Genomic DNA, 20,120 nt, shown 5'->3' with positions numbered 1-20,120 from the left:
TCATCCTCCACCAAACGCACAGCGTTAACAACATAAACAGCGGAGGCATCACTGAACAATGCAGCATTAAGGCAGAACATATAGAGTACAAACATTCCAACACTGCTGTGTCGTTCTCTACGGGTTCAAACTTTCAAGCATATTGTCCTCTTGGCCACACCTCAATCAGTGATGTCACAGCAGGTATTCTGCCAATCACAGCTGATGGAACACACCCGCTGTGACATCACTGATTGGGGCCAGAAGTGCAGCCTGATGTCACATTGAGATCAGTTCATCAGAAGTTCTCTGTCGTCTGTGATTCCATGTGGCTGCCACCTTTTACATCACGATGTCTTAAGGTCTCTGCACTTACTTACACAACTTTTGATTATATGGTGTTACATCTGCAAGCCTCCAGTCTGAAAACAGCCTGAACTGATCTGGGAGCGTCAATCTAACACCGCTTGTATCAGCCTTCAAAATCAGGCTACTTCCAATGGCGATCTCTGCCCAGACCAGGTGGCAACCTCTGGTTCTGCCAACTGAAGCCGATGCGGAAGTGTCTTAAAACTTGTATTCTCGCTACTGATCACCAGGGGGCGACTCCTCTGGTTGTATAGAAGTCTATGAGAAAATGACTCTACTTCTCTCTTGATTTATTACCTCAGTAAACATTGTAAACATGAGTTTATGGTCTCAATCTCTAGTTTCAAGTCTTCTTCAATACAGCATGATGTTCATTTAGTAAAGTGTGGCGATGGCAAAATTGCAAAACTCAAGGATTCAGAACGGCAGTCAAACCAATGGGTGACGTTATGATGACTACGTCCACTTCTTATGTACAGTTTTTGCAAAGCTCTCGAATAATAGTATGACTCGTGCGCATGTAGGCATTAGCAGCAATATCCATGATGAAATGAACCACTGGTTGTCAAATGATGTTGTTTGTCTTCTTCCGCGAAAGGATCATGTGTGGTAAGTGTCCTTACCACGAATCAGGTAAGGACACGTTTTCTAATATTTCCGTTACTGCCTATCCGGACTAAAACGCAATCCTGGAGTTTTCAAACTAAAACAGCTTCATCAGCGTTTCAAATGTTTTCGTTTTAGAGCTTCTAAAACGCCAGGGTAGTGTGGAGGCAAAAACGCAGGAAACATTTTTAAAACAAAAATGCAGTAGTGTGGATGTATACTCAATCATCAGGGGAGTGTTACTACTCAGGGTGACTCAGTGAAAGTCTCTCACCTTCGTGTTTGGCCTGCAGAGGTTTGCTCTGCTGTCCTCCTCTGACAGCAACTACCTTAAAGTTGTATTCTTTAGAGGGGTCAAAGTCGTCGATGAGCAGCTTTGCTTCCTGCTTCGATACCTCAATCTCCTTTTGCTCTCCACCTGTTCCAGGGGAAGAGAAGGAGAAACAGTCAGCAGCTGAAGTCTGATGATCAGAGAGAAGAAACAGATTCTGATTCAAGTGCTGACCACACAAGGGAGTCATTTGTAAGATCCATTTAATTATTAATGTAAGGAAGAGAACAACAAACCCACGGCTATCAGTCCGTTTAAGGTTGAATTCACACCCAGAATAATTTGTCAAGATAATTTGGTAAGAGTAAAGACGTCTGAACGCTAAGAGTTAAGACGTGTTAAGTTACTCTTTAAAAAGGACAAAGCTGGCTTCATTGAATCTTTTTATTATCAACAAAAAGAGACCAAAACCAACAATAAATTCATTTGGCTACAAATTGTAATGACAGAATGTGTCACCCAGCACAAAAGCATGATTTTTTTCATGCAATTTTTATAATTATTTTTTTTAAAGGTCTTTGAAACACACAAACAGAATATCTTGTGCATTAACAGCTTGAAATATATTTGAAACAACGTATTCAAACTCTCATTATCATATATTCTACTTCCAATGTACCGTTCCTCCTTGCAATTAAAATAGCTGCTTCAGGACAATTTACATTCTCTGGCATCCTTTTAAATCTTTGTGGATTGTACTGTAACATTGCAGAGATTTAAGCTCGAATAAATTCAATAGTGGTGCTCGCAACACCTGTTTTAGCAGCATAAAGATCTAGAGTTGTTATTCCTGAGGGAGCCATTAAACCTGCAAACTGAACTTCTTTCGTCTTTCTACAAGACGCCTTCAGCCACTGCTGGTCAAACGTTACATGACTTGTGTTATATGGAAATCAGAGAGACATCCACACAGTGAATTGGGTAAGAAGTATTTCTTAACACATGACCTGCACTTAAACTCTGCTGGCCTGGAAAAACAATAAATGGATCAAAACGAGACACACAGAATATAAGGTGATGGAAAACTGACGAGAAGTGAAGGGAATGAAGAAAGAAGGATGAGAGGAGGAAGTACAAACATAATTCTGAAATACATGAACTTCAAATCCAGAGAAAGGGTAACAGAAAAGTCAAGTTAGTATTCTGCCACAATGTGCTGATAAAAAAGCATTTTATACAAAGAGAACACATACTTCCACCTTCACAGAGCAGAACCTACAGCACTGTATTTCTCGAAGCACAGGACAGTTTGACTTCTGACTCACACTGAGGGCAGACATACATCTGCAGGTGCATGAATCATCGTCTACTGTACCTTAACTGAACTGCAACGAAAGCTTTTATTAATCAGGTGTGTGAACTGCTCATTAACGAGGTAAGGTTCGATTTTAGCGAGCGAGTTCAGTGGCTTAAAATGGCTCCTGCCGAGCCACAGTACACTCGAGACAGTACACTACAAAGTATACTTTAAAGTATTTGACATGAAGTGAGTTTTGAGCGGCTAATAGAACCCTTTTACTGCAGACGTCATGTTTACGTCTGAGTGCTAGCTGGCACGCTGACCTCTGAGGAGTGGGCTGAAAAGTTACTTATCGAAAACGTCACCTTGCTGTGTTGTTGGGTGCCAGAATTAATACCACATACATTTGAGATTATAAAACTTGAGATTCGAGGCTTTAGCGAGTTACAAAATTCGGCGAAGCATTTCAGAGATGGAGAGAAGATGCTAATAGTTTAGCTTAGCCTTCTGCTAACCTCCTCAGAAGGCTAAACAATCAGAGAGATGAATAGAAATGTTGCTAATGGGCCAAACTATTAGAGAGATTAAGAGATGGCCTGCTGTTGGAACTAATGTAGCATGACAGCACGGTGGAATCATCAAGCTAATTAGCAGACAGCTGGCTACTTAGCTACGCTTTTATCCAACTCTGGTTACAGAAAACTACGTGAACGACGACGTCATTTAACTAAAGCTAGCTAGCCAGGCATCCTCTCTGTAGCATAGGGGTGGACTAGTATGGTCCCTTTGGTGTACGTTAGCTTTCTCGACCAACACTCTTGGTCCTGGAGAGTGTGTGACCGTACATATTGAGAGAAACTTGTATTTTCTACAGCCAAAACAAGCAAACAAAACTTGCTAGCTAGCGTTAGCGTGTTCAGAGAATTGTTCCCTCAGCCCACAAACATACATCATGTTTACTAACAGAAAAGGTGTCATTTATATATATATATATATATATATATATATATATATATATATATATATATATATATATATATATATATATATATATATATATATATATATATATATATATATATATATATATATATATATATATATATATATATATATATATGTTTGTCCTTTACTATGTCCTTATATTAAAGTTAAATAAAACATTTGAGTCAGTTGGGACTTAATGTCTGGTTCAAGGACACTTCATGGGAGCAAATGGCTGCTAAGAGAATGGCAATAATAACCGTGATTTATTGACCCGTCACTCAAACCACCATACCAGACTAGCATTATACATAACCCAAACCACTTCACACACCTACTACACCCCTCTGCCTGCTCAAACAACAAAATATGTGAAAATGTCTTCAGATATATTTGAAAGGAGACTGAATCGCTTAAACTACCAAGAAAAGAAAAGAAAGAAACATTTAGAAAGCCTCTGGCATCACAGAGCGAGGAGAGGCAAGATTAACTTTATTAACGCCTGAGGTGACGACAGCTCTCATCGCAGCGTGCCCGGGTCCAGACCTTTGAGTCCACCCACTCCACCCAGGTTACAATTCTGTCTGATATCAGGCAACACGACGCAGCAGAGACCAGAGGAAAACAAATAAAAAACAAACCGTAAAAAGGTATAAACCAGGAATATGAACAGAACTTAATAAGGAGTCTACAAATCAAATCAATAAATGTAAAATATATGCTTTCAGCATCTCATACTGCCAAATGAGCTTTGCTGTCGTAGCAGCAGAAGGTTTGGCAGAAGTCAGCAGTTTACAGATTGACTCAGAAGCGTAGGCATCCATTCCCTGGCTTCACGAGAGACAGAGAGAGAGAGAGAGAGAGAGAGAGAGAGAGAGAGAGAGAGAGAGAGAGACAGACAGAGAGAGAAACAGAGACAGAGAGAGAGAGAGAGAGAGAGAGTCTATCGTGTCCACAGATATATTGACTGAGAAGTCCAAGATCATCACATGCAAATTAGTTTAAGAGTTTGGGATGAAAGAAAAGTGCCAATTTCTTCTTTGCTTTTTTTTTGTGTTATAAAATTGAATTTGTCATTTTTGCCTCCTGCTCAGTAATTTTACTTTTGCTGCTGCAGCAGAATAAACGTCCCCGTTGGGATCAATAAATCTTCTTAAATTGTCAAGTTATCAAAGACAGTTTCTTTATGAAAAAATTAATTGATTAAAAAAAAAAAAAAAAAAAACTCTGGAATTACAAAAGAGTTTCTTCTACAATCAGTTTCCCCAAACAATGTAAACACATTTCACTGTTGCATCTGTTGGAACTATGATGGAATATGAGTGATGGCTTTATTTCAACCAGGAGCAGTCGAGCTCAATGAAACCATCAGGCTGAGCTCCACAAACACTCCGCGCTGTTTGAGACAATGAACCAGCGGCTCCGTCACTGCTCTTCCACATTCATTACACTCTGAAACTCTCCGGCGAGAAGATGGTGGTCCGCGTCATTCACCTCCCTCACTCAGCCATCCCTGCACTTCCAGTTACTTCTTTTTATCATTTTCTTTAAAACTATAAGCACTACCCCCTAAAGGCAGCATGTTGCAGAGCCAGCTGTGTGGGCATGTCTCAGAGATTTGGTGAAAATCTCGAGCCAGTTTGAATATATGTTCAAAATAAATAAAAAGAATATGAAAGAAGCCAGTGAAGCAAAGTGAGAAGCATTTACGTGACAAAAGCGAAAGGTTTCCCGATGGTTCAAATGAAACTCATCATGCAGCAGCAGAAACATGTCTCGCCAACACTGAAGCACAACTTCAACCTGGAAACCAGAAAACAGCAGATGAGCAGCTTCAGTCTGGATGCGTCGCTCTCCCTCGCCTTGCTTTACTTTTTATTTATCTATAACCAACATCCGTTCTTCCATTTACTCTCTCTCCATGTCTCCTCAGTTCCATCCTTTATTCTGCCCTCCGGTACCTTCCTCTTCTTTTACGTCGTTCCCTCCATCCATTCCTCTCCACCCCCCCCCGCGGTGACACAGGGGACGGGCCACCTGTGCTCACTGTATCTTATCTGACATTTTCTCCATTACCGTGATCAAACAGATGGCCAAAAAGCTGCAGGTTTACTTCGCCGCCGGCTGACAAGCAGCACTGGTGGCCGAGGATGACTTCCCCTCCAGACGTCAGGGCGCGGTGGGTCCAGCAGTGTGGAGGTGAATACAAAGGAATGGAGTGAAGTCTGTACCTCTGGAAAAATGTTCAAGTTCCCAGTCGGACATTCAGTTTCATTACACAAACTTCCTGAATCAGATTTTGTTAGTTTTGGTCCACCTGATGTCACGGTGTGAGATGTGTATAAACTACTTTAAAGCACCAGCAGCTCAGCTCACAACAGTCTCTGCTCAATTATATTCACTGAACAAGTTTAGAAACCGTTTGGATACAAATTAAAAACATGTCCGCCTAGACAAAAACATAAAGTAAAAGTCTATAATTCACAATCAATAAGTGCGTGTGAAGCTATTGGGACCTGATGTTGGCAGTGTTTGAATAGATCTCTATGGAGACCTTGGCTTTCATAAATATTGGTGGCTAGTATCCAAATGTTCTCTCATTACATCATTATCATTAGTGAGTTATGATTTAGTTTTGAAAAGGACCTCAACTGCAGACGAGGCTGAAAAAAGTTATTATTCTTTCCTTTCGTCCTCCGTGTGTCGGTGAGTACATCTCTCTCATACAGTATAATGCTGCTTTATTATATAGAGTATGTAGTGAGTAAAGCATAAGTAGAGTATAAGTGGACCCCTTCTGGGCCTCACACCTTACTTTGGGTAAACCTTTTTAACTGTGCTATAACTCAAGTCCTGAACAAAAGGAATTCTTGAAGCTTTCTGTTACAACTGATTTTACAGCAGTTCATGCAGCTGCACCTTTTTAAACCCGCTGCAAGAAAACATCTCGTTGAACTTCTTCAGCTGCAAAAGATGACCAGAAGAGAAGAGAAAGAAAAGGAGGAGAAGAAGAAACCCTGAGGAATAAAACAAACTGACTGTTCGGCCCACACGAGCAGCTCCAGCTGATTACAAACTGAATATCTGAAACGTTTCATCACAGCTATGAAATAGTGAAGAAAGCTATAAAACAGCAACTCATGCCTGTACATCTCCTTCTCTGACTGCAATAAAAAGACCTGCGCATTCTAGAACAGCAACGCACTCGTTCTCCAACTTTGACGTGGTACACAAACATACACGACGGTCTGTATCATTTGTGCTCCGTCTACTTCTCTCTGCATCCATTTTTAACTTATATATGCAAATGAGCAGCACCCAAAGTGAACCTGAGTCATGAGGAGGAGGTGCCGTGTGCTCGTCAGAGATGTGAAGTCTGAGTGTTGAATTAGAAGTTATGAGTTTATGGTCTCAATCTCTAGTTTCAAGTCTTCTTCAATACAGCATGATGTTCATTTAGTAACTTATGGTCCATTTAGAGTCAAACAGACCATAAAGCAGGGGATGCTTTAGGGCGGGGCTACACGGTGATGAACTGTATAGTATCTTCATTACTCAAAATATAAGGTGACTAAAGATGGATAAAACCCATATTTTCCGTTCATGCAAACAAAAGCTGAAGCCTGGTTCCAGAACATTCAGCCGTTTAAAAACGTTAACGTTGAGAACTGAGCAGGAGGACAAAGAGAACAGCAGCCAACAACGACCCAGTTCCTACGTAGCTGCAGCACTACAAGCTGCTCTGGTGTCAGTTTGTTCATACAGGTTCATTACGTGCACCTGGCTGCAACGTATGCATTCAGAGAGGTGTTGATTTCACTCGACGATCATTATTAGAGCTGAACTGTTGTGGCTTGTACTCACAGATGCTTCTTATATTTAGTCTCGCTCCCTCATTGATATTTAAATGGGTCACAATCAGGTGTCAGAGCGGTTGCACTCACTCACTCATCGACTCACAGCCCCACTTGAATTGACACCTGGAGTGAATCCAATCACTTACAAAAATAACTTCCGTTCCCATAAACAACACTCCAGTATTTCCACAAACTTTTTGGAAGCCTTCGACAATGAATCCAAAAAGGTGTCGTCAACCACAGGTCTCCACAGCGGGCACCTGGGCGGCCCCGCTACGAGTTATATCACATCCTGGGAGTGTTTCTGCACAGAGTTATGAACCAGCATGCAGGTGAAACCCACATGAGAAAGAGGCAGATTTGCTCTCCCTCGGGGGGGAGAAGTTCAACTACTGTGCTCCTCTGTGCATAACTAGAATTTTTTCCCACCAGCAAAAGTCAAACAGCATATAGTAAATATGATTTGTGAACGTTCAGAAAGTGCATTAACCTGCATTCTGTAGGTTAATTTACGACAAATCCCTTCGTGTCATCTGGGCGCACCATTGGTGCAGCTTCTAACTACCACGTGGCGGTTACTGCTAAGGAGCCCTTGAGCGAGGCACCAGACAACCAATCCATCACAGAGGCTCAGCTTCCAGGTGTGAATGTGAGGAGCCGCGTATCGACCGAGGCACGGCGGAGCAGAAGAACCTCCGGACGAATCAAGTTTAAACTGGAAGGTTCCTGCAGAGAGCAGAGCTCCACCGGATCTGGACAATTACACGACCGGCAGACGCTGGAGCCTTAAACCAAAACAGTTCCATCGTTTGGGTTTCATTTTCTGGTCTTTTTGCTGCGTGTTTATTACGAAGAAATCATTGATAAAGTACGGATGAAAAACGTGGAGTTTTGTAGTCATCTGTCACGACACAAACACGTCATTCGCACTTGCCAAATTGGGAAAATATGAATTAATTGAAGAGAAACTGTTGAATTGACCTACTATTGAATTTATTTCTACTTTATTTTGGTAGCACCTGGTAAATATACTACAGTCACATCACATTATTTTACACTCGCTGCTAAAGAAGCAGAAATCCCAAATTTGGAGCCTCATGAAAATCTCGACAGGTCTTCATGCTGGGGGTGATCAGTCGACCGAATTACAACTAAACCTGATTAAAATCGGGGTTGTGTCCCCTGGACACATCAATAGTGAGTTTACTGTGTCTATCGTCCCGACGGGACACTGTTGGTTTTGAGCTCTGACCAGGCGGCAACCTCGGGTTCTGGAAAGTGAAGCCAAAGCTTCATGTGTTAATGCTGCATTCTCTCTACTGTCCACCAGGGGGCGACTCCTCTGGTTGTATAGAAGTCTATGAGAAAATGACTCTACTTCTCTCTTGATTTATTACCTCAGTAAACATTGTAAACATGAGTTTATGGTCTCAATCTCTAGTTTCAAGTCTTCTTCAATACAGCATGATGTTCATTTAGTACATTATGGTCCATTTAGAGTCAAACAGACCATAAAGCAGGGGATGCTTTAGGGCGGGGCTACACAGTGATTGACAGGTCTCTACCATGTATTTGGCGTCTCCTCTGCTAAATGTTTGGGAAGCTCTATTCCTGACACATAGTGAAGTGTTCTTCACACTGCTGGATCTCACCTGGTCGTGTGGAGTAAACAACCTTGTAGCTTTCGAACTGTCCTTTCGGCTCTTTCCACGACACGTGCAGCTTGGTGGGGCTCAGGATTTTGGCACGAAATCTCCGTGGCGATGAAACTGGACAGAGAAGAAAAAACACCGAAATAAACAACTTTACGCAATAACTGAGTTATGTAAATATTTGAATGATGAATGAATGAATGAATAAAAGATCCCCGTCATGCATCGTCCAAACCACAAATATGTTTTATCTCATTATTAGAGGAATCTGCGGTCATCGGTGCGTATTAGTGGATTACATCCCTAACAATGGGAGGAGTTCAGTTCTGTTCAGTCAAGTGATATTAAATAAGACAGATTTTACAGAAACGGCTTTGGTTTATAGTTTAACAGATGTACGTCTGCTTTCAACTCCAACAGATAATATTTATCCTTAAACTAAACGGCGTCGCTGCCCAGAGAGTTTTACAGATCTGCAGGTTTCACAGAATCCGCTCTCCTCCCGACTGTGACTGGAACTGAAGTTAGACTGAACTCCCTCCAGAGTTATGGCGGCGGAGAGGCAGAGTCGCTCCATCTGTGTTTAAAAAAAAAAAACACAGTTCGGAAAAAGGAAGAAGAAGAAGAAGAAGGATAAATTGTATCTCATCCAAGCGGGAGGATACACATCAGAGAGATTAGCTTTGCACAGATGTCGCATAAAAAAAAAAGAAGAAGCAAAGTCCCATTCTCCTCCTCATCCTCCTCTTCCTCGTCTATTGACGAGCCCGCATTGTGCTCGTCTCAGTGGGGATACGACAGGTCTTCTTCTGTGTTCCACTTACCGGCGGCATCAAAGCGACGCCTCTGCCTCTCATCCTGATTAGTTGTTGCCCCCCCCCCCCCCTTCTCTTTCTGCATCCTTCCCTTTTATTCATTTCCTCAAGCTCTCCATCTCCTCGTCCGTCCCCCCGTCTCTCCCTGTTCTATCTGATCCCTTTCCTTGTCCTCATCTCATTGTCTTTTTCCTTTCCTGCGTCTCCGTGCTTTGAAACCGTCGTCGGGGGGGTGAAGATGAGGATGAGGAAAGAGGAGTGAATGTGACTTCCTTTTAACTGCAAGGAGAAAAAGAACAAAAGGGCACCAAAGGGAAAGGCACTGGAATAGCATCTGTTTACTATTCCTCTCCAGTCCTCGGCAGGAGTGTTCAGATGTACGACATCCACTGAGCTGCACGATATCCAAATACGCTTTACAACGGCCTTACAATAACCCTTCACTGTGTTAGTGGAGCTCTCTCTCTGGTACCAAACGTTACGCTTTATATTTCACATTAAGACACTGGAGTAAGGCCATCGTAAAGCACCACATGCCCAGGGTCAACAACCACACCACCCTGTCATTGTCACACCGGCAGAGCCAAACCCCAGATGATGATCATCCAACTAGCAGCAACGCATTCCCCAATCTAATCTGGTTAACTCTGGAAAAAAAGAAAAAGCCAGCGGGTGGAAAATAAAATATGAAATCCACAAACTCGCTGGTGTGTTTGTGTCCTCATTATGAGGTGAGCCATCTGCTGCCGCCGACTTCTTTAAATACCTACACCGTGGTTGACGCCTGGTAGAGCTCTGATGTTCTGGCGCACGATAAACAAGAGGCTTAAAGAGACGGTTCACCCAAAACTGAACATACTGAGTTTGGAAAATGCTCCTTTTAGAAGGAGTTTGTGTTTTCCGTGTCTGCATACATGTCTCTCCATATGACACAATATGAACATTTAAACATTAACAGATTGGTTTCTTTTAGGTAGAAAGACAATCGACACGAATAACAAGAGGAGGTGGATGTTTTCTTGAGCTTTTTCTGAACTGATTTCTCCGCTTCTTCCCTGCAGCTTTTCCCACAATGCAGGACGCAGTCGAGCTGATGAGACTGATCAACAAACACCTCTTTTGTTTTTAACGGTGAACCGCCTCTTTATGCATGTTGTTATGTGCAGCAAACTACTCATGTAGGTATGCAAAGAAAGCTTCAAGTTCAGCACAGGAAGGATAATCCTGATTATGTGAAGCCGGAGCATTCAACAGCAGGCAAATATATTTATACACACACACACAGAAGGAATACTGTACCAATTATCTCACCAACCTGGGGATGAGAACGAGGCCTGCGTGGGATTTTCGGCTCACGGTTTTAGCTCTCTGTCTCGGAAACAAAGGACGTTCTCTCGTCTGCAGAGAGCTGCTCAAATCCCAAATGATTTGAGAGGCACATTTTGTTGCACCTCTTTGTTTGTTGCGTAGCTGAAATGTGTTGATTTGTTGTGTGAGTGCATCCACCTGTGTGTGTGTGTGTGTCTGTCTGTGCATGAATTATGTATTGTTAGTCCGCAACTGGAGGCAACTGTATTCTGGTGCATGCACATAAAAAAAATCCATGTAGCTTTGGTGGTTGTTTTTCTTTTTTTATGCCGGTTCCTTTGCAGCACTACACACACACACACACACACACACACGCACACACAGAAAGCCATGGATCTTCTCTGTGAGATTGTATTCTCACGTGGAGACAAGTATTGGATGCTGAGCAACCAGCCCGGTAGAGACAGAGGGCCTCTCCTGTAGAGATGAGAATTAATTCTCATCTATTTTTCATGGCGGAGTCTTGTGCAAACAGCAGAGCCGACTGCCGCTGGAGGGCTGGAGAGGTGTCCGTCACACCCACCCGGGGGGGATTTGAAGCGCAAAAAGTTTGGAGTTGGCGTTTTGAATTATTAGTGAAAGCAGAAGAATCCAGAGGACATTTTTAGGTGAAGGGACGACGCTGAGCTGAGTTATAGAACACAATAAAACTCTCGTTGGCGAGTAGGAAGCCTTGGAGGGAGCGTGAAGGGGTGATCGAAAGTTTTCCCGACTTAAGAGTCCCTTTTCTTTTGCAAACATGTCTTTTATAAAAAGACCCGTGTTGTCATTGAGAGCAGAATCTCTTAAAGATGCTACACAGAGCATCACAGCATCAATTAAGTACGATCACATTACACGTCACACATTAACACACACACTGTTTGTTGCTTTAGATCGAGGCCGCTGTCCTTCCACAGCAACCTGAAAGTAAAGCTTTCACACTTTCTGCTGACGGAGGAGGTCAAAAGGCGTTTTCCGCTTCATATCAAAAATGTCTTCTTAATATGGAAAACCAATTATTTCTCTATTTCATACACTGACAATTTCTCCCTCGTGTCCCCGCAGCTTGTGATTACGCTCAGTAGAACGTCAGCAGCTCTGAGTGAAGCCTACCGTGTACAAAGATGTGACCTAGAAAAAGAGCCGCTGACATTTGACCACATTCCTCTTCTGCCGTTTCCCCTTCAGGTACAGAAACCTGCTGCAGAAACATCTTCCATCAACTCGAGAAGCCTCGACAGAGCCGGAGCTTAAATCATTCCTTTGACCTTTAACGGATTTCATGACAGGTGCTAGAGAGTAACTCAAGACACCACGTTCTGACTACATGACGCCTCTAACTCACTTTATAAGTGGTTAGAAAATGATCAGCATGAAGTCTATTTATCCGTCAGCTTTGCATCTTCCATATATTTTGCCGTTTTGCTGGAGAACATGTGAACTCATCCGACTCCTGAATCTAACAGCGAGCCACACAGCCGAGGGGTTTCTCGGTGGAAGCTGTCCAAGCGGATCGTAACTCCTCGGCTCCTCCCGGGTCGCTGGTGTAGCCGAGGCTGTGGCACTCTCTGGCCTCTTCACTGAGGAATGCTGCGGTTGCCTTTCAGTTTAAAACTCTGGACAAAAGCTAGCAAGTGTCCTTTAAAGTGACAGACTACATTGTGTTGCACAAGGGTCAGGATGGAGCTTCACTGGGCCGATTAAGGCTCCAGACTGACTGGGAAACATTTCTTGGAGGTAAACATATTCTGACAGATGCTTTGGTCATTTTTTGAAGTAAAAATGTGAGATATTTGTTGCATGGTTCTGGCTTCTTAATGAGGATTTGTTGCTCCTTCTTGTTGGTGTTGGTTGGACAAAACAAACACCACCTTGGCCAATAGGACATTATAATGTTCACATCTTTCAGGCAGCATTTGTAGCTTGTCATGTTATCATGTAAACTAATGAAGGCTGTACAAATGATGTTCTTTATATCAAAGCTTCTATTGAAACTCTCGAGTGAAGCTTTGAACTGGGCCTTCGTACCTGCAACCGGGTAGAAATACCGGCTTCAAAACACAATGAACAGAAATGCCAAATATAAGTAGCTGCGCAGCTTTCCAATGTTGATTCAGAACTTGCATGTCAACATTATGAATTCCCTCATTGAATCTATAACATTATTTTTTTGGCCGATCAGAATGCAGGACACCAACGTCGGTGGGCAGCAGACACGTGGTAGCCCCTCACTACCTGAAGGCTTACTGGTTGACCTTTCAAACCTCTACCCTGGTGTTATGGTACGGCACAGTATCGGCCCATCACTGACTCCATGGTCATGGTGCGGCACAGTATCGGCCCATCACTGACTCCATGGTCATGGTGCGGCACAGTATCGGCCCATCACTGACTCCATGGTCATGGTGCGGCACAGTATCGGCCCATCACTGACTCCATGGTCATGGTACGGCACAGTGTGGGCCCATCACTGACTCCATGGTCATGGCTCTGAGCCAGCAGCTTCTCTCCACCGCAGCCCCGAGCAGGTTTAGCCTCGTTTCAAGTTTAACCCGGCCAACAACCTTTGAGAGTTGGCGGATCATTCGGGTGCAGCAGAATGCGCTCAAAGCAAAACATCAATCTCTTTGTGCACCCCCCCGCCCACAGTCTCATACAAGATGCGTCACCCGACACATTAAGATCCAAAAACAGATTCAAAACAATGTCTGAGATCCATAATCACGTCTTCCATAATAAAGGAAAACGCACTCAGCACAGCTCTTAAGATCATGAAGATCAATCTATATCTGCATCCAGAGGTCTACGTGATGAAAGGAGTGTGAGATTGTTAATGGTGAGAACTGTGTTAAGGAGACTCATCTCTGTTAATGAGGTTATGTGTTAATGACTGAACAAGTTAAACAAGTTAAACAGGGTGACAGAAAACATGAGTACATGAAGAGCTCTCGTCTCACAGGCTGGAAGTAAAACACACAACACTGCTGAGTAGTTAACAGATGTAGAGGAGTGGTTTAATACGCACATTAGGCCCAAATGGGTTTTTATCTAAAAAGTAAAATCGTGGACTGGTGTGGATTTCAACACTGTAACCTGAGTTCCACAGAAAGCTGTCATTAGCATAGCCCTCTGAACACTTCCCCAGAGAAATAATGAAATTAAACACATGTGCAGTTTAATTACAGAGCTGACAGACTGTGTCTCAGCAAACCCGTTTGTCTAGCAGACAGTAAAATACGTTTTCTCATCAGGATTTGGGCATCAAGGCTTTTCCCCTTGAGACAGAATAGTGAGGGTAAATAAACGTTAACGGGATCATTTAAATAAAAACACCTCAAACACCTCAAAATATAAGTCAATGTCTTTGGAGCAAAGCTGCACATCAACATGTGCTGCAGAAGTTGAGAATATAACCCAAAGAATGAACCGTTGAGTGCAGAGGAGGATACCTGCACCTCCACAGCAGGACCACGGTGAGGTTTACAGGGTCAGCAATGAGCTTAGCATTTGTAGCATAATGTGCTGAAAGCAAAGGAGTGTCATAACTCTGTCAATTAACCCGAACCCTGTTGGACAGCAAAACGGTGAAGCCATAGGAAATCCTTCAACCCTGCTGAGCAACTGGTGGGAAGCCCTTTGGAACCCTGCTGAGCACCGTAATGGGAAACCCTAGGAAACCTTCTAAGGACCATAACAGGAAGCCCTGGGAAACCCTCTAAGATACATAATGGGAGGCCTTAGGAAACCATGATCAGCACTATGATGGGAAACCCTAAGCACTTTAAAGGGAAGCCTTAAGAAACCCTGCCAAGCACTATAGCAGGAAGCCCTTTGAAACCCTGCGAAGCACAAAAATGAGAAACCAGTGGAAGCTTTGTTTGGCTCTGTGGGTTTTGGGAAAGTTCTAGTTGACCTTTTATCTTCAACGACATCATGGAAACAACCACTCAAACCCGAGCTGATGGAGGAAAATGTTGGTCCTGTTTAGCCGTATGATGAAAAAGCCAGTTATCTTTGTTTAAGGATGGTATCAGCTTCTAGCTCTATACGGTGCCACCGTGGAACGTAGCGGTGGAGCGGACCGTAGTTGATCGGAACAGATGGATGGGGGTGGGTGGTCGAAAGGATTTTTCGGGATGGAGCCTTGTACACCAGAGAGCTAAAGACGAACAAAGAAGAACCGACAGTATCAGCCGATATGTATCACCACAAACCATCGTGATCGGGGTGATCTCTAAAAGATCCGTGGCTAGCCCTGTAGGACACCGTTAGGAAGCATAACGTTAGCCGCATCCAGTCCTGTGTATCTGTGTGGTAGACCCCCCCTATGGCCTTGTGGACCCTGTTGGTCACTGGAGTGGAAAGCAGGCTAGTGGAGGTACTTACCTTGACCCCGCGCCGGCTGAGGAAACAAGGAGACGAGAACGAAGCCCAGCAGGCAGAGGCTCAGTCTGACTGAGAACTGCATCCTGGAAGCAGCAGACGGGAGGGCACGACACACCTGGAGGAGAGGGGAGGAAGAGGTAAGAGGGAGGGAGAGGAGACGACACAAGGGAAGGAAGGAAGGTGGTGAGGGAAAATAGAGTAAGGAGAGAGGAAAGGAAAGAGCAAGTCTGGGGAGGAAGACAGAGAGCGGGAAGGTGACGAGGAGGAGAATGGAGAAAAGGGAATGTGTGAGGGAGGTTGAAGGAGATAAAGGGATGACAGGAGCAGGGAGGACAAGGAGAAAGAGGAGATGAAGGGATTCAAACAGAGAGAGAGAGAGAGGACATTCTTTACATGGCACTTCATGAATTATCCTAGAAGATTATGTTGCAATGTTATGACAATTAGCTGTGAACTTGAATCTATTCTGGTCATGTTTGTGCAGCTACAGACAAACATTAAACATGTTGTTTTTCATTGCTGTAAATCTGTCTGAAAGATAATTCATAAATAAAAGCATGTAGGCCTCCAGCTAAAGGAAAATAGGCCATTGTAAATATGAACAGATCGTCTCCGCCCCTCGATGATGTACAGACTTGTTCGCTTACATCACAGATTTTATGATCACCCCCCCCCCCCCCCCCCCTCCAAAGTACTAATGATCCTTAATGGATGAAGCTGCAGAAATAAACTTTTTTGAAGTCTTCCCCCTTTCTGTTTCTTATTATGACGCTTTAGACAAACTGTTTGTGGATTAAGTTGAAGCTTATAAAGCACATCGGTGTCACATACTGTACACATGACTGCATCAAACAGGAAGAACATTCCTGCAGAAGCAGCTTTATTCATAGGAGGAGCTCACTTCTCACCTAGAGACTGAGATATTATGGTGTGTCTTTTCAATGTCTCAGAAAAGACACACTAGATGTAAAAGGATTCAGAAAAATACACCTTTTGTTTGCAGCCAACTTTTAATTCCAGACCATGTTCAATAATTTATTGACATGACAGTTAACGTGACATTTCCCACCATGTCGGTGTTGAGAGGAGCTCTGTTTGTGGTAATAAAAACAGATTTAGGATTATAGGTGTGTTGAGAGCAGTCCTGTCTCAGTGCACCTTGAGAAGAAAACATAACAAATCACTACAATATGCATGAAATAGTCCCTTCGGGGGCTCACAGCGTGACTGTAGATCACTGCAGTGAGTTCACGAGCTCATGACCAACCTGGCTCTTTTATTTCTAACTCCCATAATAAACATATTTCTAACTCCTATAATAAACATATTTCTAACTCCTATAATAAACATATTTCTAACTCCTATAATAAACATGTAGAGTATCCGCTCCTATCGTCCACAGCCTCTAACCTGCATGTTGGGATCACTGACGATCATTTAAGGCGTCATGTCTTTGTACCTGGTGAGTCCCTCTCACTTTAAGGTGCTGTAGTAAACACCTGCACCCTCCAGATGTTTGGTCACATCACATCACATATCGCTGCTAAACCACTTTTAGGTTATCGTAAATAAAAACAGCCGGAAGTTTTTTTTTCCCCCTTAATTGAAATGAGCACAGGTGAGATCTGCACGTTGCGTCATCAGCGGCACGAGGTGGAGAGAAAAAAGGTTCCGCGGACCTTTATGTATTTGCAGATGTGTGCAGATGTGTGCAGAGTGAGAAGAAAGAGCAGCCGTACCTTCTCGGATCAGACGTTTCCGGGCTCCGCCGCTCTCTCCTCTGGACAAGCTGAACGAGAAGCTCACTTAGTCCCCAACAAGCGACTCTGATCCTGATCCACCAACTCTCCGCTCCCCGTCCACCAGGAGACAAGCTGGAGCGAGTGGTACACCTCACTACCGGTGAAGCATTTCAAAATAAAATCCATGCTGAGGCCCAAACCCCCCAAATCAGTGCTGCTGATGAGAATAAGATGATCTGTTACTTTAATACATTACGTCAGTCTTTTCTTTTCTTGCTATTCTCTACTTCTACTCAACTACATCTAGTACATCTGTAAACGTATCGGACAGCTTTAGTACTTAGTTGCTTTACAAATAAAGGTTTTTGCATAGAAAACAAACAAAGAGCTTTTTATAAAGTAAATTAAGTTACTCAGTAGTTTAAGTACAGCTGAAACAATTAATTCATCAATCAATTAATCTATTAACATTGACCTCCAGCACAACCAACTCCAACAGTAAAATCCTGCTTTTACATTAATGCATGAGTGAAAATAATCTAATGATATGAAATATATTAGTTTAACAGTCACAGGGGACATCTTTACATTTTCTGCATCAAGTATATATTGATAATTAGGAAAAAGTAGCCTACTTAAAGTAATAAAAGTAAAAGTTTACTTTTAACACTCGTTATACTTCTTGTATACTTTTACCTAAAGTGGCAACCTCCAAGATTTCTTTTAAATAAATGTCTGTTAAGTCACGTCTATCTCCAAAGAAGCTAACAATTCAATTCCATTTCATTTGAATAGCAAAATATCACGAGTTACGATCTGTACAGAGCACAATGGTGATAAAAGTATTGCAATATTTATATGCGGCAGTGGCGGCTGGTGGAACATGTTCTCGGTAGGGCTGTGCCATATCCCAGAATGATTTAATGCAAAAACAATAAGGTATCAAACACGTATTACTACTTTGCAGTTAAATATTTAACCTTTAGTCCAACATGAAAAAAAGCAGTAAATAACACATTGACAAACATGTCAGGACATCTTATTAATGTCACCCTCACAGGGAATTCAGTATAATATAATAATGTATATCATATAATAATATATATATCATATAATAATATTCTGTATAATATAATAATATATATATCATATCATAATATTCACTATAATATAAAACACACACACACACACACACATATATATAATGATGTATTTATAACTATATATCATTTCTCAGCAGGTGCTTCATGTCTCTCACTCCCTAACTGTCCGTGCTGGATCTGTGAGTGTTTTCTTTTAATTTGAAGGCAGATTTTCCTTACTTCCGGTGTCTCCTCAGCTGTCTCTGGCCAGCTTAACGCTGCTGATCTCTCAGTTGAGACTTGCAGGGTGTTTCCCGCTTCATTCACCATGCAGCCCTGCAGCTATTCATTCCTGCTCCCTCGTTTAATGCGAGGCGAGGCAGCAGAAAGAAACGTGTTGAAAAGCAGCTCCGATGTGTGTTTGTGTGACCTCTGGCTGTTTACTGTATGAATGCCTCAGGGCTGCTTTTAATACGCCTCTCTCTCCACCACTGGGCAGGTGTTGTAAAAAATAAAGATTATAGAGTCAGGATCATGGAAGAAGAATGGAAACAATCTAGAAAAGGACAGTTTCTCCCTCAAGTTCATAGTTGGGTTACAAAATGACACGAAGACATTTTAAAAGTCCCGGTTGAGTTCATGTGATTATGTAAATGTGTTCCAAATCAGACCATTTTCTAGGTGATTTAAACACAAATGCTGCAACACTTTCACCATAATTTGCTTTTTATTGTAATGTATTTGCTTCGTCAGAATAATATAACGTGCCATGAAATCCAGGAGGTCGGCAACCTTTTAGATATAAGGTGCCATTTTTTAAAGTGTTCTTGTTAACCAGCGTTAACATCACGTTACATTTACGACACCACGTCAACATTTAAATGTTCAACAGATCTGTCACTTTATCCCATTTGTAAAAGACGTTTCCTCCCATGATCAGGAAATTGTAATTTGACATGAGATCACTGTACAAGAAGGCCGCCATCTTTAAGAAAACATCCACATCTGAGTTGAATTCATTGACGACCTTCGATCTATTTTGTTCATCAGAAATAAACGTAACAAAACACACTAGCGGTCCATACCGCGCGCCATAAGAGCGCAGCAGGAGGGAATCCTAAAACCCAAAAGTGAGTCAGCATTTTTCGTACTTCCAGTTCCATCGTCTCAAAGTCAGTGTGTTTCTTGGATGTATTTTTAGTTAGATGCAAGAAAAACGGGGCTTTGGTTAACGTGAAATATTCTACACTCCCACTGCTCTTCTTGGCAAGACCCGCCCTGTGCAGCATTCAAGTGCTAGGATTGGCCGGGCTGATTTGTTGCTCTGACCAATGGGATGTCCTGACCCTAAATAGTAACCATGACCAGCTGCACAGGGCGGGTCTTGCCAACAAAAGCAGTGGGGTTCATAATTATGCGTGTTAACGTTTAGTTCTCTGATATAACGTGACCGTGGTGGAGTTCCTTTGTAGACTAACGTGAAGTCACGTGACCGTGGTGGAGTTCCTTTATAGACTAACGTGAAGTCACGTGACCGTGGTGGAGTTCCTTCGTAGACTAACGTGAAGTCACGTGACCGCGGTGGAGTTCCTTTATAGACTAACGTGAAGTCACGTGACCGTGGTGGAGTTCCTTTATAGACTAACGTGAAGTCACGTGACCGTGGTGGAGTTCCTTCGTAGACTAACGTGAAGTCACGTGACCGCGGTGGAGTTCCTTTATAGACT

General features: G+C 42.7%; 1 protein-coding gene across 1 annotated transcript in view; it reads right to left on the bottom strand.

Moving 5' to 3' along the window:
- col14a1b (collagen, type XIV, alpha 1b) overlaps positions 1-15,651 on the bottom strand; it is a 136,866-nt gene extending 121,215 nt beyond the window's left edge. Inside the window, exons 1-3 of the mRNA XM_076082365.1 lie at positions 15,570-15,651; positions 9,019-9,135; positions 1,229-1,372 (exon numbers count right to left, since the gene is read on the bottom strand). Coding sequence (XP_075938480.1) covers positions 1,229-1,372; positions 9,019-9,135; positions 15,570-15,651 — 343 coding nt within the window. The remainder of the gene's footprint in view (positions 1-1,228; positions 1,373-9,018; positions 9,136-15,569) is intronic.
- Positions 15,652-20,120: the final 4,469 nt, after the last annotated feature.

The sequence above is a fragment of the Anarhichas minor genome, unplaced genomic scaffold, assembly GCF_050575085.1.
Source record: "Anarhichas minor isolate MPS153535 unplaced genomic scaffold, ASM5057508v1 ptg000094l, whole genome shotgun sequence".
Lineage (NCBI taxonomy): Eukaryota > Metazoa > Chordata > Actinopteri > Perciformes > Anarhichadidae > Anarhichas > Anarhichas minor.
The sequence above is the reverse complement of the archived record's forward strand: the minus strand, read 5'-3'. Positions and strand labels throughout refer to the sequence as shown.